The sequence below is a fragment of the Capra hircus genome, chromosome 5, assembly GCF_001704415.2.
Source record: "Capra hircus breed San Clemente chromosome 5, ASM170441v1, whole genome shotgun sequence".
Lineage (NCBI taxonomy): Eukaryota > Metazoa > Chordata > Mammalia > Artiodactyla > Bovidae > Capra > Capra hircus.
Window position 1 is genome coordinate 110,955,213 of NC_030812.1, and position 27,894 is coordinate 110,983,106.

A 27,894-nucleotide genomic window follows, 5' to 3' on the forward strand; every position below is an offset into this window, starting at 1 on the left:
TGAATGTTGGATTATTGTTCAGTCGCTAAAGTGTTAGTCGCTCAGTTGTGTCTAACTCTCTGCAACCTCCTGGACTGTAGCCCACCAGGCTCCTCTGTCCATGGGATTCTCCAGGCAAGAATACTGGAGTGGGTTGCCATTCCCTTCTCCAGGGGATCTTTGCAACCCAGGGATTGAACCCGGGTCCCCTGCATTGAAGGCAGATTCTTTACTGTCTAGTCAGTCAGTTTAGTCGCTCAGTCGTGTCCGACACTTTGCAGCCCCACGGACTGCAGCATGTTAGGCTTCCCTGTCCTTCACTATCTCCCGGAGTTTACTCAAACTCATGTCCATTGAGTTGGTGATACCATCCAACCATCTCATCCTCTGTCACCCCCTTCTTTTCCTGCCCTCAATCTTTCCCAGTGTTAGGGAAAGATGAGTTGGCTCTTTTCAGTGAGTTGACTCTTCGCATCAGATGGCCTAAGTACTGGAGCTTCGGCATCAGTCCTTCCAATGAATATTCAGGGTTGATTTCCTTTAGAGTTGACTGGTTGATCTCCTTGCTGTCCAAGGGACTCTTGTAGTGGTTAAAACATAAAATTACTGGGTTTGGCTTCACTTTTGATGAGGTACACAAAAGCCTTCCAGAAAAGAAATGTTCACGATTAAAACAAATGGGAAGACGAAACACTGCCTCAAAGTAAAATGTAATTGGCTTTCTTGGTTTAAACAGCATTTATCTGGTTCATGTTTTGGTGGTAGATGTTTACTAGACTTCCTGTGGTGATCATTTTGCAATATATACGTATGTGAAATCACTCCGTTGTACATCTGAAACTAATAAAATGTTGTATGTCAATTACATCTGAGTGGAAAACCTTGGCATTTATTAAGCACATTTACATGTCATATACTCTGCCAGATGCATACATACATATATATGGGCTTCCCTGGTGGCCCAGTTGGTAAAGAATCTGCCTGCAGTGAAGGGGACCTAGGTTGGGAAGGAGGGCAAGCCCTGAAGGAGGGCATGGCAGCCTATTCCAGTATTCTTGCCTGGAGAATCCCCATGGACAGAAGAGCCTGGAGGGCTACAGCCCACGGGGTCACAAAGAGTTGGACATGACTGGGCCACTAAGCACACACACACTCACACATATACATCTTCACCCAGCCAACAGAAGTGATTACTTGCAAGGCTGGTTCTAAAAATTAAAAATTACACACACACACACACACACACACACACATAAAATAGCCTTGCCTGGTAATCATTTCTACTGGGCAGATAAACACATAAAAACTAAGAAAGGAGAGAAAATTACTTGTCTGTGGCTAAAATGCTTTTTTTTTAAAAATTAATCTTCATTGGAGTATAGTTGATTCACAGTTCCATGCCGGTCTCTGCTATATAGCAAAGTAAATCAGCTACATACATACACATATCCCCACTTTTTTAGTTTCTATTCCTACATAGGTAGTTACAGAGAGTTGAGTAGTAGGTCCCAATTAGCCATCTATTTTATATATAGTGTATGCACGTATCATCTCCCATCTCCCAATCCATCCTTACCCTTGTCCCCCGTGACAAGTCCATTCTCTACATCTGTGACTCCACGCCACAATGCTTTTAAGTCTGAACCTAGCGCTGACTCAAAACCCAGAGTGCTTTCCACTGAACTACAGCTACATCTATTCAGTCATATCCTCCATCAATAATAATACTGTAGTAATAGTCGTCACTAGTATTTATCTAGCTCTTCCTATATGGCAAGCCTTGTGCTAGGAAATTTATATATATGATCTCATTCAATCCTCACAATCACCCTATGAGGTAGGTTTATCACCATCTCCATTTCATAGTTGAGAAAACTGAGTTTTATACCAGTTTGGCAATTGCCTTGTTCCCACAGCTGGTAGAGAGCAAGACCAGAATTGAACTTAGGTCTAACTCCAGAACCCATTCTCGTAATCATTACACTAGACTGCAGGAAACCCAACTCTTGTCCTGGCTCCAACCAGGCAAGTCATTTGATAGCTGTCTCAATTTCCTTATTAATTAAGTGGGAATATGGTTACTTGCCCCCTATTTCACAGAGGTGTTGGGAGTATAAAATGAGAAAGTGTATAAGCTTTAAGAAGGGAAATTGCCATATAAATCTGGGCTTGTTACAAGTTTCACTTGGATCTTCCTTCTCCCACGATCATAAAGGGATTTAGCTGACATTATGAGCTCTCAAATACCCTCTGAGATGGATCGATCGTATTATTGCCTCCACTTATAAAAAAGCTGAAATACAAGATGACATAACTTGTTAGTGGCAGAGCTGAGAATAAAACCCAAGATTCTAACTTCAACTGCTTATGTTCTGATGGTAAATCCTATTTCTGCATTTCAAACTTAACAGTAAAATAGACAAGAATGGACATTTAACCACTTTAAAGCACAGATTAAATGCTTACAGATGAAATTTTCTAACATAATCTCTAAGGTTCTTAATCCTCATTTTCTAGAGAAACTGCATAAAGAATCAGAAAGAAAGTCTTCCATTCCCCTTATATAGAATTCAGCTCCTTAGTTTTCTCAAGCAACTTATTAACAATCAAAGGTTATAAAACTGGGTGAGTTATTAACTCGTAGTGAGCTCAGCTTTCACAGGGAACATAAACCTCAAAGTGAAATTGTTCCCTCACAAAATCAGATAAAAAAAGAAGTATCAGATACATTCTCACATCATAAACATCCAATATAACTATATATCCTGACTTGGGAATTATTTTAGCATATCAACAATTCATAATACCCTGAGCTCAAAATTCAAGTTCCAAAGTGAACATCAAAATTAAAATAATAACAAAATACATATGGTATCTTATGGTCATTCTTCCCCCAAGCTCCCTGCTCACACCTTGACACACTCACACACACACACTTTAAAATATAAAATATATACATATAATAAAAAGCAGTTAGTGGGGCCAATTCTCTAGCTTTTAGAGAAGTGTCTCAGATTATCATTCCTCTTAGTTTTTGTTTTCTAGAACAACACAATGATCTGTTGATTATTACTAGTCTAATAATCATGTATTTTGAAATTACCACAGGGACGAGAGAGAAAATAAATTTCCACTCTCAAAATGGAACTTAAGTTCTAGTATAGAATAGACATAGACACTTCATTATTACTCTAATTGACTGAATTAGACTTATAAAGGAAAAACCTGTCATTTTTATATAGGGGCTAAAATAAAGTCTAAAAAAGCTGCTGTTCTACTCATGTCAAGAGAATCTGCTTCTTGAGTGCCTTGAGACGTCAAAATTCATTGTTGACCACATAATGAAAGTCCTACCGACCTGAACATGTGCTGTGGGGTGAACATAAATGATGACAGAACTTCTGGTCTTTTCACAGGATGCTCTAATACATTAGTCTACCTGTTCTTCAGTATCGATCTTTGGTTTCCATAATTGAAACCAACTGCATCTTCGGTGGAGTCAGGAGCTCTAAGTTCTCTTGAACTTTGATGAGTACAGATCACGTGAGTATCTTGTTAAAACACAGAAGATGATTCAGAAGGTCTGGGGTGTCCAACAAGCTCCCAGGGTGATGTTGATGCTACTGTTTGGGACCCACACTTTGAGTAGCAGGACTCTAAGCAACATTTTCAAACAGAAATAACCTTAACCAGAAGTTTATTCTTAAAATATACAGCCTGCTCCCTTTCCCTTTTCTGTGATTTTGACCAGCTGGTTGTAAACCCAATGTAACACTGTAAAGGGCAAATTTTAAGAATCGCTTTTGTGCTTAAAATCTACTGGGGCCCATATGGGTGAACACAAAACCTCAAGTTCTGTAATGAAAAGGTTGATTCAAAATAAATATTTTTTAATTATGTCAGATACGAAAGAATAAGTGATGCTTATAAAGAGTTTATAAGAGAATCATTTGGAATTAATAATTTTCATTTCCCCCACAAAATAAATAGTTCACACACTAAAGAAGATATCTTTCCTTAATTAGGAGAAAAAAAGCTCAAGAATAATAGTCATGCCTGTGGCATAGTCATAACATTTTTAGTGAGGAAAATACCAAGATGAAGACGTGCAAAAGTATACAGGAGGAGAATACCAAGAGAATTACATGGTAGCAAATTGGTTGTAGAAGCTGGAGGGCGGGGGGCAGCGGGCGGGGTTGGTTCAGGGAAAGAGAATAGCTGGTAAATTTAAAAAAGACTTTAACTGGAGAAGATTATACATGACAGCAATAGTCCATTCCCTTCAGGAAAATCAATAAATCCCCATCAAGTTTCATTTTTAGGTTTTCGATCGTGTGTGCTTTTCATATGGCCATTGGTCCAACCTCCTCCACAAGACTCAACCAACCATCAAAAAAGCTGAGTTGGCAATGAGTCGAGCTGGAGTCAAGCTGGCTATAACCGTGCATGTGTATGTACCCTCAGATGCATCTCAAGCCAGCGAGGGCAGATTTCTCCGTGGGAGGGGCAAGTACAGTGGAATCACTTGCCCCCGTCTGGAGCACTTCTGAGTGCCGGGGGCGGGGGTGAGAGGTGTCTCAGTGCTTGCGCGTGCTCTTCAGCCCCATGACCATGAAGGTGGCGGCCGTCAGTTTCTCGTAAACGAGGAACATGAGCGCAGCAGTCAGGACCGTCTGCAGCAGCTTGGCTTCAAGGCCTTTGTAGAGTCCCGCAATTCCAAAACGCCTGAAAGGAGAGGAAAAAACAAAAGGTTTTCAAAGAAACATACTGTTTGCAAAGGCTTATTCTTAGGATCAAAAGAAGCAATCAAAGTTTTAGATATTAATGGACTTCTGTTACTTAAGTACTTTATCTTTGAAGGTGCTTGGGAATTGATAAAAGTTGATTATTTCTTCAAAGCCATGATTAATCAGCGGAATGCTGACAGTATCTCACAGACAGGGTACAGATCCTAAAATCCTAAAACCATTTTAATGCCAACATCTAAGATTAACAAAGAACTTTTAGATCTTGACTTTAAGGCTCTCCCAACAAAGTTATTTCAACCTAATAGTCCCTAAATGGTAGGAGAGCTGCCAATTGGTTTAGATCATTGTAGCCTGAACAGAACTAGAGAAAGTGACAGGAATGAAAATCTCCCCGAGTCTTTCTGTACATTTGACCTTTTAACTGAGTGGTTCTCAAATTTAGTGTATGTCACAATCACTGGGAAGGCTCGGTGAACCACAGATTGCTGGGTTCTATCCACGGAGTTTCCGAAGCATTAAGCCTGGGATGGGACTCAAGAATCTGAATTGCTAATAAGCTCCCAGGTGATGAGGATGACAAGGCCCGCCTGGACACCAGCCCTTTAGAACGACTGTTCTAACCACAGAAAAGAATGCTTCAGCTAGAAACAGAAGCTCAGAGTAAATGACGTCTCCAGAGCTAATTACTGAGACTGAATTAATCTCATCTGCTGGTTCATCAGCAACTCCAAGGCTCTATATAGCACACATGCGGACCGAGATATTAAAAGTCAGTCAAGTGCTCCATTCAGGAGCTATTCTACATTTTACATACTTGCTATGTGCGAAAACCTATTATTTGGAGTGAATCATGTGATAAATAGAAATGAAAATCCTTGACTCATGAAATTCTAGTTCATTGGCTAACTTATGTTCCCCCAAGAAACCCAAGAAATGCCACCTTGGTGTTTCTCTAGGTGAGATCTGCTAGGAGATAACAGAAAAAAAAAATCTATTTAGTCCCTGTCCTCAGTTCCCGGCAGAGTTCTAGGAGCTCTTGCTTATAATTTCCTGAGAGAAAAGAACACTAGGAACATTTCTTTATTCTAACAATTGGTCTTTGATTCTAGTTCCTGACACAGAGCTCCTAAATCCCTTAAGTCCTGGGTGGCAGTAGTGTCTTCTGTTCTAATGAGGTGATTCCTGCTGGACTCTTGGGTGGGGCTGGTCACCAGAAAGACCAAGCAAAGATCAGAAGCCGCGAATTTCCAGCACCACCTACTATTCTCCAGAGAGGAGAGGGGGCTGGAAATGGAGCGAAAAATATGTTTTTTATACAGAATTCTGGAAACACATATACTTTTTGTTAATAGTGACTATCTCCTGGAAAAGAGTCAGAAAACAGTGTAGACATGCATGTACTTATAGCTTTATTAAAGTTTAAATGGCTTCAGTTTGACGAGTTTTGACTGACGGGTACATCCGTGAACCATCACCATGTTCAAGGTCATGAACGTATCCATCATCCATCATCCCCAGGAGGATGGTGTCCTCACGTCCCTTTGCCGTCACTGTAGATCATTTTCTATGTTTAAGTGATGAGTGTGTGTGCACACAGTGGTGTCCAACTCTTTTGCGACCCTATGGACTGTAGCTCACCAGGCTCCTCTGTCCATGGAAGTTTCCAGGCAAGAATACTGGAGCGGGTTGCCATTTCCTTCTCCAAGGGATCTTCCTAACCCAGGGATTGAACCCATGTCTCTCCCGTCTCCTGCACTGGCAGGTGGATTCATAAAAGTGGGATCATACAATATGAATTCCTTCTGTCTGATCTCTTTTATTCAGCATAACTATTCTGAGATCTACCTACATTTTTGCATGTATCAATATTTCTTTTTCCTTTCTGAATAGTATTCCACTGTACAGGTATATCACAGCTTGTACCTACTCATTCAATGATGGACATTTGGGATGTTTCCAGTTTTTGACTCTAACAAATGAAGCTGTTACTAACATTTATGCACAGGTCTTTGTGTAGACATGTTTCATTTGTCTTGGGTAAATATCGTGAAAGGGAATGGCTGGGTCTATAGGAGGCGTATGCTTAACTTTATAAGAAAACGCCACACTGCATTCCAAAGTGTTTGTGCCATTTTGAATTCCCACCAGCAGAGGAAAGTTCTAGTTGCTTCATTCTTGCCAACACTTGGTATGATCAGCATTTTTGTTTTTTTAACTTTACACCAATTCTTTATCTTTAATTTTTTATCCCAAGTATATTCTATCTTTATAATAAACTTAGTTTAAAATATCTTACATCTAGGAACAGTAATAAAGTTATAATAGCTTCTGCCTCAAAGGTGCTGACCTATTTGATTTCCTCTTTAAATGAAATGGGGAGATGACGACAGTACCTGCCTCAACGGGCTGTTGTGAGGATTAAGTGAGATTACCCAAGTAAAGCATCTGGCTTAGTGTCTGCCACATTATAGCTCAAAAACGCTAACTCCTCTCGCCATCGTCATCACTGTTGCCGTAATTGTGATGACAGCTATTGTTCCTCTGCCTACCCTCCTTCCCTTTCCCATGATGACTGCGGCTCTCTGACACCCGCTTATTTCTATCTACAAGAGGTTTTAGGATATGTCATCCATGGAGCACTACTCAGCAGAGCAGTCTCTATATTAGATTACAGGAGCACTCTCCTTTGTTTCAGGTGTGAAAGTCGCTCAGTCATGCACGACTCTGTGTGACCCTATGGACTAGACAGTCCATGGAATTCTCCAGGCCAGAACAGTAGAGTGGGTAGCCTTTCCCTTCTTCAGGGGATCTTCCCAACCCAGGGGTTGAACCTAGGTCTCCTGCATTGTAGGTGAATTTCTTTACCAGCTGAGCCACAAGGAAAGCCCAAGAATACTAGGGTAGGTAGTCTATCCCTTCTCCAGCAGATCTTCTTGACCCAGGAATTGAACCGGGGTCTCCTGCATTGCAGGCAGATTCTTTACCAACTGGGCTATCAGGGAAATCCCACGGTTCAGGTGTACAGCATTATAATTTGACATCTCTACACTGCACAGTGATCATCACCACAGGTCCCAAAATCAGTTGTTACCATACAGCTGACTCCTTTCACCCGTTTTGCCCACCCTCAAACCCTCTTCCTCTTTGGTAGCTGCTAATCTGTTCTCAGCGCCGATGAGTCTGTCTGAAGATTCCACATATGAGTGAAAGCACACAATATCTGTCTTTCTCGGCCTGACTTATTTCACTTAACAAAACACTCAAGGTTCATCCATGTTGTTGGAAATGGCAGGATTTCACTGGCGGATTCCCTTTCTGAAGAAATCCTGAATATTTGTAACTAACGAAGAATCAAGGACATGAACTTTTCCACAATTTCCCGAAATGCTCTCATGTGTCACTAAGCTCCTAAATGAGAAATGTCTGAGCACAGCAGGCAAGGGAGAAGCGTTCAGGCTGCCACTGCCAAGGCAAAAATACAAGATCAGCAAATCCAACCACTTCTTGGCAGAGACGGCTGTTAAGAGAGAGGACAGAATGTGAAACATCTACCAAGCTCACCTTACTCGCTGGTGAAGGAGATAGAGAACGTTCCGAAGACTCCCCAGTGTTCTGTTTTCTGGGTTGAGTCTGTGACGTCCAAACTAAGGAAGAAGGAACAAGATAAATAATTACCATCTGTTACCGCTTTCTTTTTTAAAAAATTTTATTTATTTACTTGTTTCTTTTTTTGCTGTGCTGTGTCTCTGCTGCTGGGTGTGGGCTGCCCTCTAGTTGCAGTGGCCGGGCTTCTCATTACGGGGGCTCCTCCTGTCGCCGGGCATAGGCTCAGCAGTGGTGGTGCACAGGCTTAACTGCTCCACAGCACGCAGGATCTCCTCAGGGGAATCAACCCGAGTCTCCTGCACTTGGCAGGTGGACGCTTTACCACTGTGCTACCAGGGAAGCCCTGTTATCACTTTCTTTTAATCTTAATTTCCACTTATGTTGGAGTAACATCTTACAGCACATGGTAATAAAAATACCCTTTTAATATGTGAAAGTGAAAGTGTTAGTTGCTCAGTCATGTCTGACTCTTTTGCAACCCCGTGGACTGTAGCCCGCCAGGCTCCTCTGTCCATGGAATTCTCCAGGCAAGAATACTGGAGCAGGTTGCCATTCCCTTCTCCAGGGGAATCTTCCTGACCAAGGGATTGAACCTCAATCTCCTGTACTGCAGGCAGACTCTTTACCATCTGAACCACTAAGGAAGCCCCTGGTGGCTTTTTTAGTATTTATATTAATCCTCTTTTTTCAATGAAACAAATGAAATATTTCAATGAAATAAGTGAAAATAAGAATTTTTTTTCAATGAAGCAAGCATGAGAATTTTCATTTTTACAGAGAATCACGGGGAAAATTCTACCTCAAAAGAAAAAAACCATGCCCAGGATGAAGATTTAGATACTGATGGAAAGGCTTGCAGTCTTTTAAGAAGTTATGATAAACATTAATCAGTTAGAATCTCTGTAGTCCAAGCTCTTCATGTTATGTTTCTATTATAAAAATGTCAAAATACATTTATTTGACTGCAACTGAAATTCTTTATATTAAGTACCAATTGAAAAATAGTCCACTGGTAAAAATACTTTTAACAGAAGGGAATAATCTTTTCAAACTAAAATACTTTCATTAACACCTCCATTTTACTCGTTGGTTTAAGTGCTTTGAATTTGTTCTCCCAAACACAACGTGAATCCCTCCCTTTCCACTACCACCTTAGGCCAGGCCACCATCGCATCTCACATGTGACCGAAATAGCCTCCTAACCTGAAACTCTCTTTTCTCTTAGCCTGAATAGTCACGGTAGTCTGCTCAAATTATAAATCAGATCACATGATTCTCGTCTAAAGCCTTGCAATGGTTTCCTACTGCCGTGAGAATAAAATCCAGTCATCACTCATAGCCATCCTGCTTCTTTTCTGATCTCCTTTTGAGCCACCTCCGGCCACAGTGGCCTCCCTTTCCGTTGCTAAGATTCATCAAGCTCCTAGTACACCATGTTCCCTCAACCTGGAAAGCTCTTTCTTCTGCTCTTTGCATGGCTGGGTTCTTGCCTTCCTTTAAGTCTTGGTTTACACAGGGCTCCTCAGAGGACCCACCCCAATCATGCCATCTGAGACGATCCCCACTGCGGCCCTCTCCATTAAATCACAGAATGTGGCTTACTTCCTCGATAGCTCTTCCTCAATCTGCAGTGACCTATTTATGCCGATCTACTTGTTGGCTCTCTCCTCGGTTAACTCCTAAGGGCAGGGACCATGGCTTTTATTCACCACGTGCACCCCAGCTGCTCGCAGAATGGGTACTTAAAAAAATATTTCAAAGAATAAATAATTAAATGAATGAAAAACTAGAAATTTGAAAATACTTCAGAAAAGCTAAATCATTCATTCCTTCTGAATGAATCTCTGATTCTACAAAGGGAAATCTACCCTGTGCACCAGGCCAACCAACTTGAATGTGAAGGAAGCAAACTCACTATGTTCCTGAGGTCTTTAAAGAACTTCCTCCACACCTGGGTTTTCTGAGACAGCAGGTGACCGACGAAATGCAAAGTGTAAACTTTGTTCCAAGCCAAAGAGAAAACCAACTGACAGCCTGACAAGTTAGCAAAATATCAAACAACGGGAAAGTGGCTGAGAAATGCTCTGGAGCACTCCATGGCTTTATTAACACTGCTTCAAGCAGAGAAACCACATTATTTTAGAATGCTGTCTGTCTAAATGCAGGAGAGGCCCAGCACTCACCCTCAGGATTGACTGTACTGTCTGCATAGGATAGGTGACCGTGGTGGCGATTGCTTTGGCGATTGCACCAATGAGGAACACATCCAGGGAAGAAAGCTGCGAGGCAAAGAAAGAACGAACTGCGTCAGTCTGCACGGTGAGAAGGTGTCAGGGGTTGTTTGCAGCTTTCAAGATCAGGGCTTACCTTCGTTCGTTTCTTTAAAAGCTGCCGCTTTAAGCCTTCGTAGAACATGAACTGGATGGCAGGATTAAAGACCAGCAGCAGGGAGGGAAAGGTGCCATTCCATAAAGCCAGGATCCCTTCGTCCCGGATGATCTGGTGAAAAGCATCTAAGCGAGAAGTCAAGGACCTTTGAGGACAATCCCCTAACTAGAAAGACAACGTGCCCAGAACACAGGCCAGACTGATTCTATCAAGATTTCCTTCTGGCAATGACAAGTTAATCCGTTAACTGCTCTGGAGAATCATCAGATACTGACAGTCACTGAGTTATTGAGAGACTAACTTCAATTGTTGGCAACCCCTCCTGACAAATCTGGGGTTAGCAGATCAAGTTTTCTTCAGTACTGATCATCTCCACCACCAAGCTCTCTGTGTTACACAGAAAGAATGGGGAACGACAGCCTATGGGTTTCACAGTGAAGGCCAGTACAGAAAAAGATAAGACAGTGCTCTGGAGTTCATTTTATAGGACTGCCTTTTAAGAAAATCACTGTCCTCATTATAAAGAGGGAAAGATGGGAAAGAAGAACCTGGCAGTGTAATACTATTAAAAAGCAGAAGCTCAAAGATATCAGACACTAATTTTGTATTTTTATCCAAAGAAAACACTGGGGGAGAAAAAGTAGCAGATTATTCTTCAGAAATATGCATCCCCTCCCACCTTCACTCTATGGGCTATACTCCACGGGTATATTTCTCTACCCATTGTCTTGAGGCTTGGCCATTGGGAGTGCATTGGCCAAGACGATGGTAATAGACAAGATGGAAACGGGGGCTTGAAATGTGCTTGTATGATCGGAGGTGTCTTCTTGTGCGCTTGCTGTCGCCAAGAGAAGAATATCCTGAGGCTGGTCCCAGGAAATGGAAGAGAGACGCATGGAGCTGAGACTCCTAGGCTGGAGTCAGCTTAGATGAATCAAATCCTTGCCAATCCACAGACACAGGAGCTAAACAAATGCTTACTGTTGGACACTGAGATTTGAGGCTGTCCATTAATGTAGCTTTATCATGGTGATAAATTCCAGATACAAAGAGAAAAGAGAGCCTTTAAAAAGAAACACATCCAAACGACACTCACCAATGATACCACTGTAGTTGGTCGGTACGATGTCTTCATTCCTAAATTTTGCCCCCTGCAGCTTCAGTCTGGTGTTTACCACCCAGAGTGGAGTCGTGAGCAGCACATTCACCACCCCTGTAAAGAGAAAGGGGGCGAGACAAAGGGAAAGCAAAATGTAACCTTTATGTTAAAGCTAAACACATCCATGTTCCAGTTATTTTTCTGCTGACCTACTAGGAGACCTGAGGTAAGGTGTCCCTTTGTGCCAAGGTACAACACAAGCCACCACTGTTAGAAGCAATTCAGAAGCCTTGCTCAGAGCGGGCTGGCCGGCAGCAGCACCTCTCCAAGTGAGGAGAGTGTGGAGTTTCCTCCTTTGTACACTAGGAGGCAATCTGTCAATTTACACAGCATCCAAAGTAGCAATTTTGATATAGTTTTAAACACAGTTTTTAAAAACAGCTTTCATGTGAGGGAACTGATTTCTTGATCACATGCTAAATAAGTCCATGACAATATCACATAGAACACACACCTTACAACTCTCATGTAAGTAGCTCACAGGGTTTTAAGTGAGTATGGATCCAGTATTATAAAAGACAGGTGGGAGATAGTGTGACATTTGAAAGGACTTCGACAGGGACTAGAGGCTCACAGAAGAGTTCCTCATCACTTGGGGAATTAGGACAGGCAGGCAGCAAGCAGTCGTTATGAACCATCACAAAAATACCTGCAACAGCTTCACAAGCATCGTGATTCTTACAAGCTTAAGGATGGGGATCTTGGCCACCCAAGGTGGCCTCAGAGTGGAACAATACAATGAGCCAGGTGCTTCTGTTTTGAAAACACACGATCCCAATTTTAGCACCATCTTGAGATATTAAGATATTCCTCATCAGTCCTGAAATGATTAGAGAAAAATACCAGACAGACTTGTAATAAAAGTGCCTGACACACAGTATATACTTTATAAATGTGTGTTAAATAAATGTTTAACAAGTAAACTAATGAACAAACTCAGCAAACAACCATATACCAAGCTATCGGGCCACACTCAGAAGAAGTGAGAGGCACACTCATGAAGAAGAGAAATCATTTAGTAACAGGATTGGGAATTCCCTTGGGTCCAGTAGTTAGGACCCGGACTGAAGGAGGCATGGGTTCAGTCCCTAGTCTGGGAACTAAGATCGCGCAAGCCGCATGGTGCAATCAAAAACAAAACCACCACCACAGCAACAAAGCAAGATTAAGGATGTTTTGATTTAAGGAATTTCAAACATACTATACAGATAACACCAAAGTTAATAAACTTGGTGAAAATGCCAGGAAATCTGAATCCTGAATTTTCATTAGTGGAATGCAAGACATTTTGGCACCTCTCTCTTAGGAACATTATGAGAAGGTATTTCTCAAAAGGCATTATCATTTGATGAGTTGTATCTGTTAGTTTTTCATGGAACACCAGGAGCCATCTTTAGTTAGGACTCAACATCTTCACACATTGTCAAGATACTGGTCATAATCTGAAAAAGCCTCAACTAAAGATTCTTGCAAGTCTCATTTTAAAAGAGCACCAGTGCCCAAGAGGCCAAGATAAAAGAGTACCAATACACACTCATTTGCCCAGACTTTATAATGTATTCCTATTCAATATAATGTACACACCGCTTAACAAAAAAACCAACAGTCAGAAAAATCAGACTGGAAAGTACTACTGAGCAGTCTGCTGCTTTTGATTTAGATGAAGACAGGCAAGCTCAGAACCCGAGATCACAAGCTTCTGTGGGTACTGTAGTGCAAACACCTTTCTAAACAAACGAAATAGGTCGCCCATTAGAGAAATGCTTTGGAAATCAAAATTCCCTTCATGTGCTATTCGAGAGGCAGGCACACACAGAACAGGTCAGAGGAAATGCAGCCAAGATGAAGATTTAGCCATTATTCAGGATTCTGCTTACATTATCCCATTACCCACATGAGTGGAAAGACAGAGGATTCTAAGGACAATGTCAAGTACAAAAATGCATTATATCATTTAAAGAAGAGAATATAAAGTCCTTGTAAGAACATTCTGTACTTCAAAGCTTTTTATCTGAGAAGATCTTTGTTCATACTCTAAGCCAAATAGATGGAGAGGTTACTTTTTAACCACTTTCATTTTATGAATTCTAGAAAACACCTGAGGATCCAAGATAAAGACTTGCACCCTATATAAGCAAGCAAAGGACATTTTTCTGTGGAGGAAAAACCAGCTGCAAAAGAATATGATGAGTGATTTCAGCTCTTACTAAGGCACGATGGGTATAGCTGCAGAATAAAGAAAGCTGTCTGCTTATTTATGTGTAGAAAATTTCACCAGTGCCAAGTTATGGGCGTTATTTCAGCTCTAAGATGAGAATACCAATACTTTACCTACTTAAGAATAGGAGACCGTTCTCTTTCCAATTCGAGTGATTCTATTCTCTTTCTTTTTTCATAGAAAAATAATTTACAGGAAAACACGATCAAAATTAAGAGATGAAGAACAGCAACTGAACATACTAAAATCATTCACTGATTCAGGGAATAATTGGAACACAGCTATTTACTTCTGAAATCTTGAAAATGAAGTTTTATTAGCAGTGAGTCTCCTGAGTTAAGGACAGAAAACAAAAACAGAGAACCTTAATTGGGTGCTCTTCTGGGGAACGTCTGCAATGACCGCTGAGGCAAGAGAATGGCCGATCAAGGCCACCAGTCTAAGAGTTGGCTCCCTACAAAGGAATGCGGCTTGATACACTGCAGGAACAAGCCTGCCTTACCAGATTTAAGGCCTAAAGGCAGGAAATTAATTTCAATTGTCACAACAATGATAATACCATTGGCACTCAAAAAGAGTTATTGACAAAAATTCCAATTTCATAAAAATGCCAAGTATCTTCATTTATGTTATCTGTAAGGTTCTGTTCTCAAATTCTTCCCCAGGGTTTTAAGCTACATGGGTTTTTCCTGTGAAAATACAATATATAGTAACAAATCTAAGTTTCTAGCAGAACTGGAATAACAATAGTACTTGTGCCTAGTTCTCCTGGGAGATAATGTAACTCATTCCTACAGTGATTGTAATACAATGACTGGGTTCACAGAAGGAAGAGAAAAAAGCTGTTCTAACGGTAGAAATGCGCAGGCACTGGGGAATTCCCTGGGGGTCCAGTGGTTAGGACTCGGTGCTTCCACATGGGGGCAGGGGTTCATCCTGGTCAGGGAACTAAGATACCACAAGCCCCACAGTGCAGCCAAACAAACAAAAATTCGTAGGCATTAAGAGATAAACACATGTTATGAGGAGAAGTTTAAAACTCATAACAGTCATTTCCAAGGAATTCCCTACCTTCAGAAAAAGAGAGGACCTATAATCAAAGCATCTCAGAATCATTAAGGACTATAGGAATCACTTACTCCAGGGCCTCTCACCTGCGCCACTCACACGCCGGGGGCGGGGCGGGGGTGCAGACGTGCAGGGTGTTGAGCGGTGTCTCTGGCCCTCTAGCCACTAGATGCCAGTAGCATCCTCCAGTTGTGACAACCAAAAGTATCTCTAGACACAGTCACATGTTCCCTGTGGACCTAATTCAAGCACCAAGTGGTCTGGTGATTATTCACTTTCTTTTTGAAAACCTCAAAAGACAGGAATTCACTATCACCCCAAAAAGTCTATTCTTTCCAAGAGCAGTTAGAAATTTTATTCTTATTGGTATTAAATCTACCTTCTTAAAGCAAGTGGAAACATATAAAACTAGCCAGTAGATGTTTTTTTACCTGAGATATGAATTGAAGAGTAAAAAGTTAGCCTGTCACTAAGTTGTATCTGACTCTTTGCAACCCCACAGACTGTGGCCCGCCAGGCTCCTCGGTCCATGGGATTGTCCAGGCAAGAATACTGGAGTAGGTTGTCATTTTCTTCTCCGGGGGATCTTCCTGACCCAGGGATAGAAGTCGAGTCTCTTGCATTGGCACTGATCCCCACCAGGGAAGCCCAATTAGCAATTCTTAAGTGACTTTATGTGTATTTTAGGAGAAGCAAATGTTTATGACCTGCAAGTAGGTCACCTATGGTTTACTCATCAAATATGTATTGTGTGTTTAGTATTGGGTTGGCCAAAAAATTCGTTTGGGTTTTTCCATACAATGTTACGTGCTAAGTAGGTGCTGATGATACAACAGGTACATAAAAAATGAAAATCTCTGTCCTTGTTAAGTGTATGTTCTAATAGTGTAAGACAGGATAAACAAGGAAAATACGTAGTATGTCAGAGGATAAAGTTAAGGAGAAAATTTAAGCAGAGAAGGGAGATAAGAGTTTTGGTGGTAGAAAGGGACTCCATTTTAGACAGTGTAGCCATTCAGAGAAAAACTTTACAGGAGGTGAGGGAGCTAACCACGCAGGAACCAGCAAGAGGAAAAAGCTTCAAGTTCATGGGCCCCGAGGGAGAAGTATTCTGGGACAGTTCGGGGAGAAGAGGCCGGTGTGGCTGTAGTGGTGTGAGGGGCAAGGATAGGTGGGCAGGACAAACTGGGCTTTGGGGACTCTGGCTTTTATTCTGAGTGAGAAGAGAAGCAACTGGAGGCCTCTGAACAGAGGAATAATACAATCCATCTGCGTTTTGGTGTGATCACACTGGCTGCTGTGTTGAACATGTATTGAAGGGGACAAAGAAGGAAGCAGGCCATCAGTTAAGAGACTCTGAGGATAATCCTGGCAAGATTCAATGGTGGTTTGGGCTCAGGTAGTACAAGCAGGGGAAAGGGGCTAACTGCTAGATACCATATGAAGAAACAGGAAATAGGATTCGTTCATGGACTGGGGGTGGGGTCAGAGAGAAAGAGGATGAATTCAAGACTCTTGGTAGGGCAACTAGAAGATGAGTGTTGCCACTTAGGAAAATAGGGAAGACTGCAGTCCTTTGAATTGACTTAAACAACATTTAAAATTTAATTCACTCAACATTTAATCAGCACTTTCTGTGTATCAGTCACTGCATTAAGGTACTAGATATACAAAGGGTTTTTTTAAGTAATTTCGGCCTTTAAGGAGGGTCTAGTAAAAGATAAAAGACAAATTTGCAGACTACTGTTATCCAGTAGAGTAAGCACTTAAGAGGTATACACTGAGTTGAAGCACAGAGGGTGGGCACCTAACGCAGAATAAAACCTGGGGGTGGTGGGTATGAGAAACAGGGAAGGCTTCCTGAAGAGGAGGTGGCATGAGCGGATGAATAGGAGTTAACGAGACAAAAAAGAGCAGTAAGACGGCTTCAGGCTGACAACAGCAGCTGGCGAGGAAGAATCACAGCCTGGGAGGACAGGCACAGGGAGGCCAAGCTAGGGAGGGAGGCGGCGCCGCGGCAGATCCGGTAGGGAGACCCTCATCCTGCACGTGTACCAGGCGGGGAGTGTCTTCTCTGCTGAGGGCGCTGTGACGTCCTCCTATCAGCAGGCGGCAGGGACTGAACCTCAGAACAGCAGTTCTCAGCCGCTTCTCTGACAAGACGTGTAATAGATGATGTTCGCGATCCGCGCAGACCCAGGGGTTCTAACTGTACGTCAATTCCATTCTTTTCTCACACTCTCAAGAAAACAGTTCAGAATGTATTAATAAATGAATGAGAATGATATTAACACCGTGGGCTCTCTTTTAACCAGTTCCACATACTGGACTCACCAGATAAACCTGTGTTTCTCTCCCTTTACGGACATTCTGACAGAGGCCAGGGCGCACTGACTCCTGCGGCCTGGAGGCTGCGCTCTAGTGCGCCCATGCTCTTTCACTTCCGTCCCACGGGGGTCGAGGCTTACCAAGGGTGAATTACGCCTTTTCTCAAACCTGTTTATGTTGGTCATATCTGTTGCAGTGGACAGAGCATTTACAGGCACAGGTTATTGTGGCTCATCTGGTAAAGAATCCGCCTGCAAAGCAGGAGACCTGGGTTCCATCCCTGGGTTGGGAAGATCCCCTGGAGAAGGAAAAGGCTACCCACTCCAGTATTCTGGCCTGGAGAATTCGGTGGACTGTATAGTCCATGGGTTCACAAAGAGTCAGACACGACTGAGTGATTTTCACTTTCATATCAGAAAAAAAGCACAAAACTCCCATCAGTGAATGGATATGCCTTGGCCATACAGAAAATTAGAGAAGTATATATTCATATATCTTAGGTTAAAATAAAATATTTAAGGCACATGGGCCATTTATGACATTCCATACTTCTACTGACTTTTTAAAAGCTAACCACCCTACCATACCGGGCTAGCTGTTTTAGGTGTGGAAGAATCTACTGTAACTATAAACTGTGTAAGAGTCAGAAAGGAAATCAGCAGAGTACAGTGAGAGCATGTAGGGCTTCCCTGGTTGGCTCAGACAGCAAGGAATCCACCTGCAGTGTGAGAGACCTAGGTTCGATCCCTGGATTGGGATCCCCTGGGGAAGGGAACAGCTACCCACTCCAGTATTCTGGCCTGGAGAATTCCATGGACTGTATAGTCCATGGGGTTACAGAGAGTCAAACACAACTGAGCGACTTTCACTTCACAGTGAGAGAATGTAACAAGGGGTGGTGTGTACCTAGCGTATAATGGGAAGCCAGACACAGCAAACAAACAGCTCTGGACAACCAAAAGGGAGAAGATTTCATCATATATTTCATAAAATAGTAGTTTCATGGAAAATTACCTAAGTTAGTCCCTGACAGCGACATATAACCTTTTCAATGTAAATATATATGGAAACTAATATAATAATGTAATCAAGGTATAACAAACATTTGGTCTCAAGAATAAAAGATCATACCAGACTGCCATTTGTTGCAGTTATATAAAAAAGAAGATTCCCTCTCTATAGGCTGGATCAATTCTGATTTTTTTTTTCAGTGAACAAATTTCAAACCTGAGTTCTTCAAATTATAAGTGTCTGAAAGCTATTCTTCTAGAAAGGCTACTTGAGCAGAACTGTGCAAAGTGTGTTAGTGAGAAAGGCTTGAGAAGCAAGGAGATCACAGCAGAGCAATGGTCCAGGTGAGGGATAGTAATACTTGATTAGGGGAAACAGTTATAGACATGGAGAAGAGGGCATGCATTCAACAGATCTTTAAGAGACAGACTGGTGGTTCATGAGGCCTGAGCAGACATGGAGGGAAAGAGAGCACTCTCTATGAAGACCTCCAGATTTCTGTCCCGAGCTACCTACTTGTTCATTCATTTCCTCAGAGAAAGTGTGTTACACTCTGTTTGAAAGCTGGTCTGGCTGAGGTTGGGAGTCTGTGTATGCATGCTCAGTCGCGTTCAGTCGTGTCCAGTTCTTTGCAACTCCAGACTGTAGCCCTTCAGGCTCCCCTGTCCATGGGATTCTCAAGGCAAGAATCCTGGAGAGGGTTGCCATGCCCTCCTCCAGGAGATCTTCCTCACCCAGGGATCAAACTCAAGCCTCCAGCATTGGCAGGTGCATTCTTTAGCCACTGAGCCACCTGGGAAGCCCTAGGGTTAGGGGTGAAGGTGGTCAAAGGTAGAAACTTCCAGTTATAAAATAAATAAGTCATGGGGATATAATGTACAAGGTGACTATACTTAATAAAATTGTATTGTATATTTAAAAGTTACTGAGAACAAAACTTAAAAGTTCTTACCACAAGAAAAGAAATAAATTTGTAAATATGTGTGATGATGGATGTTAACCAGATTTGTTGCAGTGTTAATTTCACAATATACACAAATACTGAATCATTATGTTGTATACCTGAAATTAATATAATATTATATGTCAATTATATCTCAATTAAAAAAAATACATTTGGTTCAAGGGAAAGTTTATTATAAAAAAATCAACTAAGGACTAAAATAAGACTATTAAGCATAAGAAAGGCTGAGAGACCGAATAAAAAATAGTAGTGGTCTCATACAGGTGAAGAGGAAAAACTGGGGGCCATGAATACTCTTGGCCTGGTTACTATTTTTCAGTCAAATCATTTTCATTTCAATTGGACATTTACATTATTCAGTTGTGCAGCTTCCAAATCTGTACTTTTTCAAAGAATATATAAAAAAGTGAGTCCACAAAATACGAACACTAAACAGACATTTAAATAAATTAATTTACATACAAACTAAATGGATAAGCACACACACAAAAGGAAATAGATCTACTTTTTTCCCGTCTCTTTAATAAAACTCTGATTAATTCAACAAATTATTTATTCAGCAAATATTTATTGAGCTCCTACTACAAGTTAGGAATTGTTCTTACTGAAAATTTCGCAAGGGAGGGGGAATATATATATACACAACTATATATGTATATATATAACAACTAAAGTGAAAGTGAAGGTAGCTCAGTCGTATCTGACCCTTCACGACTCCATGGACTATACAGTCCATGGAACTCTCCAGGCCGGAACACTGGAGTGGGTAGCCTTTCCCTTCTCCAGGGGATCTTCCCAACCCAAGGATTGAACCCAGGTCTCCAGCGTTGCGGGTGGATTCTTTACCAGCTGAGCCACAAGGGAAGCCCATGTAATAACTGAACACAGATACATAACTGCAATATATATACTGTTACATATGTAATATATACTTATACATATGAAGTATACCTAAGATACTGCTCTGTATCTTATGGTGCTCATATTTCACCAAGAAGAAACAGATAGTAACTAAAGATTCACAGTATCAGATTACTGGCTTCCCAGCTCTTCTGAAACCTCAGGTGACAAGGATCCAAAGACTTCTAAAAGCGGGCTCCTTAACTCTCCAACTTACTGCTCATGTTCCTATACTCACTTTACTCATTCACTAAATTACAGAGCTCACTGTTCTAAACAATTCTCTCAATTCCCTCCATCGGGAAACCACCACCACTTATCTCCAAGTGCTACTAATTCTGCCAAGGCTCAGTTCAAGAGCCACTGCTTTCTATATGCAGATATCTCCCAGCCAAAAGAGACCCTCTTTCTCCTATGAACCCCAAAAGTATTAGCGACTATGATGATACTGACTACACTGAGCTGTGCACTAAGATCTTTGTCACACCTGACTAAACGCTTTCACACTCAGGGTGGGCTTCATGCGTGTGCAACCCTGTCTCATGCTTGGTGTAAGGCTTCATTGTCAACCATCTTGGAGTGCTTAATCAATTGTGAAGGAGTCCTGCATTTTCAGTTTACACCGGACCCTGCAAATTATGTAGCCAGTCCTGTTCATGTTAAACATCTCAGTCCAAAAAACAAAACAAACAAACAAAACCCCCCAGAAAATAAGCAGGAAAGGTACTGTAATTTTCATTTTAAAAAAAAAGAGATCTTAATGTCCATAAATTCCGGGTACAGGCTCCTAAACAGGAATAATTGACCCTCTTCTCTGATTAAGAAGATAAAAACAAGCCAAGTTAAGCTCAGAAATAAAATTTTCTGTATATGGTCAACTGATCTTTACAAAGGTGCCAAGACTACTCAGTCGGGTAATGGACAGTCTAGTCACATCAACAAATGGTGTTAAGAAAACATTCACACACAAAAGAATGAAGTTGAATCCTTATCTGATACCACACACAGAAAGTAACTCTAAGCGGATTAAAGACTTAAAACTATATAACTCCTAGATGAAGATTAGGAGAAAAGCTTTCATGGCATTAAACTTAGCAATGATTTCTTGAACATGACACCTAAACCATAGGCAAAAAAGAAAAAATAAGCAAATGGCATAAGATCAAACTCAAAAACTTTTGAGGGAGGGGGGTTCATGTTTGGGAACTCATGTACACCTGTGGTGGATTCATGTCAATGTATGGCAAAACCAACACAGTATTGTAAAGTAAAATAAAGTAAAAATAAAATTTTAAATTAAAAAAAATAAAAATAAAGCATAAGTAGGAAAAAAAGTTATTGAAGTATATAGTGAAACTATAAAAAAATTTTTTAATTAAATTTAAAAAAAACAAAACTTTTGAGCATCAAATGACATAACCAACAGAGTGAAAGGCAACCCACAGAATGGGAGAAAATATGTGTAAATCATATATCCGATAAGGGGCTAGTATCCAGAATATACAAAGAATACTTGTAGCTCAACAGCAAAAAAATCAAATAACTCAAAAAATGAGCAAAAGATTTGAATAGACATTTCTCCAAAGATGCTCAGCTTCAGATGAAAAGATGCTCAACATCACTATCATCAGAAAAATGCAAATCAAAACCACAGTGAACTATTATTTCGCTCTCATTAGGATAAAAAAATAAACCAGAAAATAACAAGTGTTGATGAGGATGTGGAGAAACTGGAACCAACTGCTGGTGGGGTTATGAAACAGTGCAACCACTGTGGAAACAGTACAGTAGTTCCTCTCAAAATTAAAAAAGAATTACCATATAATCCAGGAATCTCACTTCTTGGAACATATCCAAAGAACTGAAAGCAGGGACTCAGAGAGATTCATACAACCCACACTCAGAGCAGCAACTATTCACAGTAATCAGGAGGTGGGAACAACCCCAGTGTCCATCAGTGGGTGAATGGATAAACAGAATGTGGTATATACATACAGCAGAATACCATTCACCCTTACCAAACAAGAAATCCTGTCACATCCTACAGCATCAATGAACCTTGAGTATACATTACTCCAAGTGAAATAACTCAGTCAAAAAAAGAGACAAATACTGTAGGATTCCACTTACATGAGGCATAGAAAGTAGTCAAATTCATACAAACAGAAAGCAGAATAGGGGTTACCAGGGGCTGGGGGGGAGGGTGGAAAGGGGAATTGCTGTTTAATGGGTATAGAGCTTCTTATTTGTATGATGAAAATGTTATAGAGATCTGTTTCACAATAATGTGAAAAAACTTACTACTGAAATGTACACTTAAAAAATGTTAAGATGGTAAATCTTATGTTATGCATTTTTACTATACACACACACAGAGTCAAGTTAGACAACTAATTACGTTCTTTGTAGTATTACTGTGTGTTAAAATAACCTCATAGAGGGTATATGAATACAATATAAACAATAAAATATAAAAACACCTTATATTCAGAAAACTTAAGTTACCTGCAACAAATCCAACTACCAGATCTTTTCCAGTAGTAGAATGTTGACCTTTGACCCAGACTGCTTTGAGGCTATTAAAAGTGTAGAAATATACAAAATTGGAGCAGCAGAGACTGGAGATAACTGGAAACCACCCTCGATATGGTGCCAGGCTAGGAGAAGAACACAATAAGCAAAGTAAAGATGTGGGACAGAAGCCTCTAGAAAAGAAAGTCCTAGAAAAGGCTGATCGTCATTCACATATTCTCAAAGTTCATTCCTGTATCAAAATGTACCCCAAACTGTACACATATCCTACCTTCTGAGGATGCCCAAGAAGTCTTCTCTAGCATTAATGATACCAGGAAACAACATACTTTCAATGACTGATTTATTGATTCCCTCCCTTGATTTCCTTTAGAAATTACTATATAAAATTAGAGACAATTTCCTCATGACTGTTAGTTAATACAGCATCATTCACTTTATTACAGGGCAAGAACATTTAAAATTAAGTAAATACAGAACAGAAGTGATGAGGGCATCCAAAAAAAGTGATCGAGACATGGTGGCACGGGAACCAGACGGCAGGGGCTCACACTGGCCACAGCTGGGACAATGTGACCACCAAAATAACTAAGGAATCAACTGGAAATCACTGCATTTCTGAGTCTCTATAAATTAAGTATTTCCTCATAGACTGCTTACAGTTGCAAGAAAGGAAAAATAAAATTATTCAGTGGTTAACTCAAATCTAAGAAATTGTAATTAATCAGTAAAGGGCAAGTGGACAATATGTGACTCTAGATGGGACATCCCAAGAAGAACACAATTTTACCTACATATTATTCTGCCCGAGAATGCAAGCTGCTGCTGCTGCTGTGTCGCTTCAGTCGTGTCCGACTCTGTGCGACCCCACAGACGGCAGCCCATGAGGCTCTGCCGTCCGTAGGATTCTCCAAGGCAAGAACACTGGAGTGGGTTGCCATTTCCTTCTCCAATGCATGACAATGAAAAGTGAAAGTGAAGTCGCTCAGTCGTGTCCGACTCTTAGCGACCCCATGGACTGCAGCCCATCAGGCTCCTCCGTCCATGGGATTTTCCAGGCAAGAGTACTGGAGTGGGCTGCCATTGCCTTCTCCGCAAGAATGCATAGATTCAGGCTAATCAGGAAGAAACATGAGGCAAACTTAAAATGAGAAACATTTTATTTAAGGAAAAATAAGGGGAGAAGGTCCACACTCTGAAAATGTCAGTCACAGGGGTAAGGGGTTTGATGTATGGTATATAACTTACTTACAAATAATTCTGAAAAAAACTTGTGTGCGTTGTGCGTCTGTGTAGTAAAGGAAGAAGGATGGGGCGGTGGAGAGGGAAGGAGAAAGCATGAGCAGAAATGGAAAAAACAAATAGGAAAGAAAGTGTCAACAACAGGTCAATCTGGGTAAAGTACATACTGGTATTTTTTGTATTAACACTATTTTAGCTTTGCAGCTTTCTGTAAGTTTGAAATTATTTCCAAATTAAAAGCTTTTTAAAAGGTACAGAGGTCTGAGTGTATCTGATAGGAATGAATCAAACAGCTATCACCTCCTTCAATACTGTACATAAAACAAAGCACAGGTTTCATGTGAAGTCTCTGTGATCAAGAATTATAATGGCCAACCACAGAACTTTAAGGCAGTGGAAATAACTGTGCAGTTAAAAGTCAGGCAATTACAAATTCACAACACAACAAGGCTATGAGAAATGGATAGAGAGTGAGCAGAGACACGACAGACGCCCGGGAATCTCCCAGTGAGCTGCTCCATCTGACAAAGATGAACGAGACGGTAGTACTCACAGGCCTTCTTCTTTAATGATCTCCAGGAGCACCATGTGTGTTGTTTTGGACTTTCTTTTCTCGTCAACTACAAGATCAAAGAGTTTAAAGATAAGTCCTTTGAGAGTTGTTATCTTCAGCACCAACAAGTTTCACTGAAAGGCCACTGCCTCGCCTGAGCAATCTTTCAATCTCTGGGCTCCCTGGTTTGCCTCAGAATTCAGTGATTCTCCTGTGTTCCCATGGGCTAAATTCTCAACTGCTGATACCCTGGGTTTTAACTGTTATTTATGAACCATAAAACATTTTAATTCAATACCTGATTTCCAAAGTGAAAGATGTAACAGGAGAAATTTATTTTTTTTTTATTTCATAGGGCTCTTCTGTTGGTTTTTTTTTCAAAGTTATATATTCTCATTTTTTTCTTAATATCTTATAAAGTAGAGAGAAAATAAATTACCATTTCCCTTTTAGAGAAGAGGTTACAGACACAACACTGTCAAGGACTGCGGGGGACTGCCCGTGAAGGGTTAAGTCTTAGGAGCTGCTCTGCGTTATGCAGAGCCCTAGGACATGTTCCTAAGCTCCCTGTCCCGCCCCCCTGAAGAATTTATTACCCTTAAGGCTCCAGGACGTTTGGTTCTTGCAACATTTCATAGAAGATAGATTAGCTTATTGATAGAAGATAGATTATCTATTTGTGATGTACACAACGGTAAGGGTCTTGTGATTGTATTTAGAGATTAAGAATAATCTTGTGAATGTCAGAAGTCACGTACTTTATCCTATATATACTGCAGCACAATAAAGGAAGGCATCAGCCATTTTGGTCTGATCCTCTCAACCCCATCTTTTGTCTCTCTCTTATTTTTCTTAGCGGGGACGCTCCGTTCTCTCCCTGTGCAGGTGCGACTCTTGCTTGTGCTGGCCGCGGCAGGTGGCGCCCAACGTGGGGCTTGATTTCGACAGTTTTCCTCGCCACTACTCTTATTAGCTAAAAAGAGTGAGTATATACGTATACAAGTGAATTTAAATTGAGGAGGAGTAGTAAGGTATATAGTTGAGAGTATAAATATGGGACAGACGCATAGTCGTCAATTGTTTGTACATATGCTATCTGTAATGTTAAAACATCGGGGAATTACTGTTTCCAAACCTAAATTAATCAATTTTCTTTCATTTATTGAGGAAGTTTGCCCTTGGTTCCCCAGAGAAGGTACAGTAAATTTAGAAACATGGAAAAAGGTAGGGGAACAAATTCGGGCTCATTATACTCTACATGGCCCTGAAAAGGTGCCTGTTGAAACTTTATCCTTTTGGACACTAATTCGTGATTGTCCGGACTTTGATAACGATGAATTAAAACGTTTAGAAAATTTACTGAAACAGGAAGAAAATCCTCTACATGTTCCTGATCTGGAACCCAGGTATGCTGTTCCCAAGGGAGTTGAAGGCGACCCTCCGTTTTCTAAATTATCGCGTCCTTCAGATAATGATGATTCACTTTCATCCACAGATGAGGCGGAATTAGACGAAGAAGCTGCTAAATACCATCAAGAAGATTGGGGTTTTTTAGCACAAGAAAAGGGGGCGTCAACATCTAAAGATGATTTGATTGAATGTTTAAAAAACCTCACTGTTGCTTTACAGAGTTCAGGAATTAAGCTTCCCATTAGCAACTCTAAATCTCCTGCTCCGCCTCTTCCCCCTGCCTATGCTCCTTCCATTATAGCAGGTCTCGATCCCCCTCCGGGGCCTCCTCCTCCTCCTCCTCCATCTGAGATTGTGTCTCCGCTGCAAAAGGCATTGAAACAAGCACAACGACTTGGTGAGGTCGTCTCCGACTTTTCTTTTGCTTTTCCTGTCTTTGAAAATAACAACCAGCGTTTTTATGAAGCGCTGCCTTTTAAACAATTAAAAGAGTTAAAGATTGCTTGCTCACAATACGGTCCTACCGCTCCATTCACTGTTGCTATGATAGAAAATTTGGGTACTCAAAATCTACCCCCAAATGATTGGAAACAAATAGCTAGGGCCTGTCTTTCGGGAGGAGATTATTTACTATGGAAATCTGAATATGCTGAACAGTGTGCTCGTATAGCCGATGTCAATCAGCAACAAGGTATACAGACTTCCTACGAAATGTTGGCTGGTGAAGGTGCTTTCCAGGCTACTAATACTCAACTTAACTTTTTACCTGGTGCATATCCACAAATATCAAATGCGGCTCGACAGGCATGGAAAAAACTTCCTAACTCTAGTATTAAGACAGAAGATCTCTCAAAAGTCCGACAGGGACCTGATGAGCCTTATCAGGACTTCGTGGCACGGCAGGTGGCGCCCAACGTATAGGTAAGATAATGTCAGATGAAAAGGCTGGGATGGTATTTGCAAAACAATTGGCTTTTAAAAACGCTAATTCTGCCTGTCAAGCTGCTTTACGACCTTATAGAAAAAAGGGAGATCTGTCTGATTTTATTCGCATTTGTGCTGATATTGGACCCTCCTACATGCAAGGTATTGCTATGGCAGCGGCATTACAAGGAAAAAGCATTAAAGAGGTACTTTTTCAGCAACAAGCCAAGAACAAGAAAGGATATCAAAAGTCAGGTAATTCGGGTTGCTTTGTTTGTGGTCAACCTGGCCATCGGGCTGCAGTGTGCCCTCAAAAACGACAAATCCCTGCTAATACTCCTAATTTATGCCCACGATGTAAAAAGGGGAAGCATTGGGCCCGGGATTGTCGTTCCAAAACGGATGTTCAAGGTAATCCTTTACCTCCGGTTTCGGGAAACTGGGTGAGGGGCCAGCCCCTGGCCCCGAAACAATGTTATGGGGCAACACTGCAGGTTCCAAAAGAACCATTGCAGACCTCTGTCGAGCCACAAGAGGCAGCGCAGGATTGGACCTCTGTGCCACCTCCTACACAGTATTAACACCCGAGATGGGGGTTCAAACCCTTGCCACAGGAGTGTTTGGGCCTTTACCTCCAGGAACTGCTGGATTGCTTTTAGGGCACAGCAGTGCGTCTTTAAAAGGAATACTTATTCATCCTGGTGTGATTGACTCTGATTATACAGGAGAGATAAAAATATTAGCCTCCGCTCCTAACAAAATTATTGTGATTAATGCAGGACAACGTATAGCTCAACTTCTTTTATTTCCATTAGTTATACAAGGAAAAACAATTAACCGAGATCGTCAAGAAAGAGGCTTCGG

General features: G+C 41.2%; 1 protein-coding gene across 1 annotated transcript in view; it reads right to left on the minus strand.

The window, feature by feature from the left end:
* Window positions 3,660-27,894, minus strand: part of SLC25A17 (solute carrier family 25 member 17) — a 47,214-nt gene continuing 22,979 nt past the window's right edge. Inside the window, exons 3-9 of the mRNA XM_005681098.3 lie at window positions 24,697-24,763; window positions 22,875-23,026; window positions 11,818-11,934; window positions 10,701-10,846; window positions 10,517-10,612; window positions 8,289-8,371; window positions 3,660-4,704 (exon numbers count right to left, since the gene is read on the minus strand). Coding sequence (XP_005681155.2) covers window positions 4,557-4,704; window positions 8,289-8,371; window positions 10,517-10,612; window positions 10,701-10,846; window positions 11,818-11,934; window positions 22,875-23,026; window positions 24,697-24,763 — 809 coding nt within the window. The 3' untranslated portion in view covers window positions 3,660-4,556. The remainder of the gene's footprint in view (window positions 4,705-8,288; window positions 8,372-10,516; window positions 10,613-10,700; window positions 10,847-11,817; window positions 11,935-22,874; window positions 23,027-24,696; window positions 24,764-27,894) is intronic.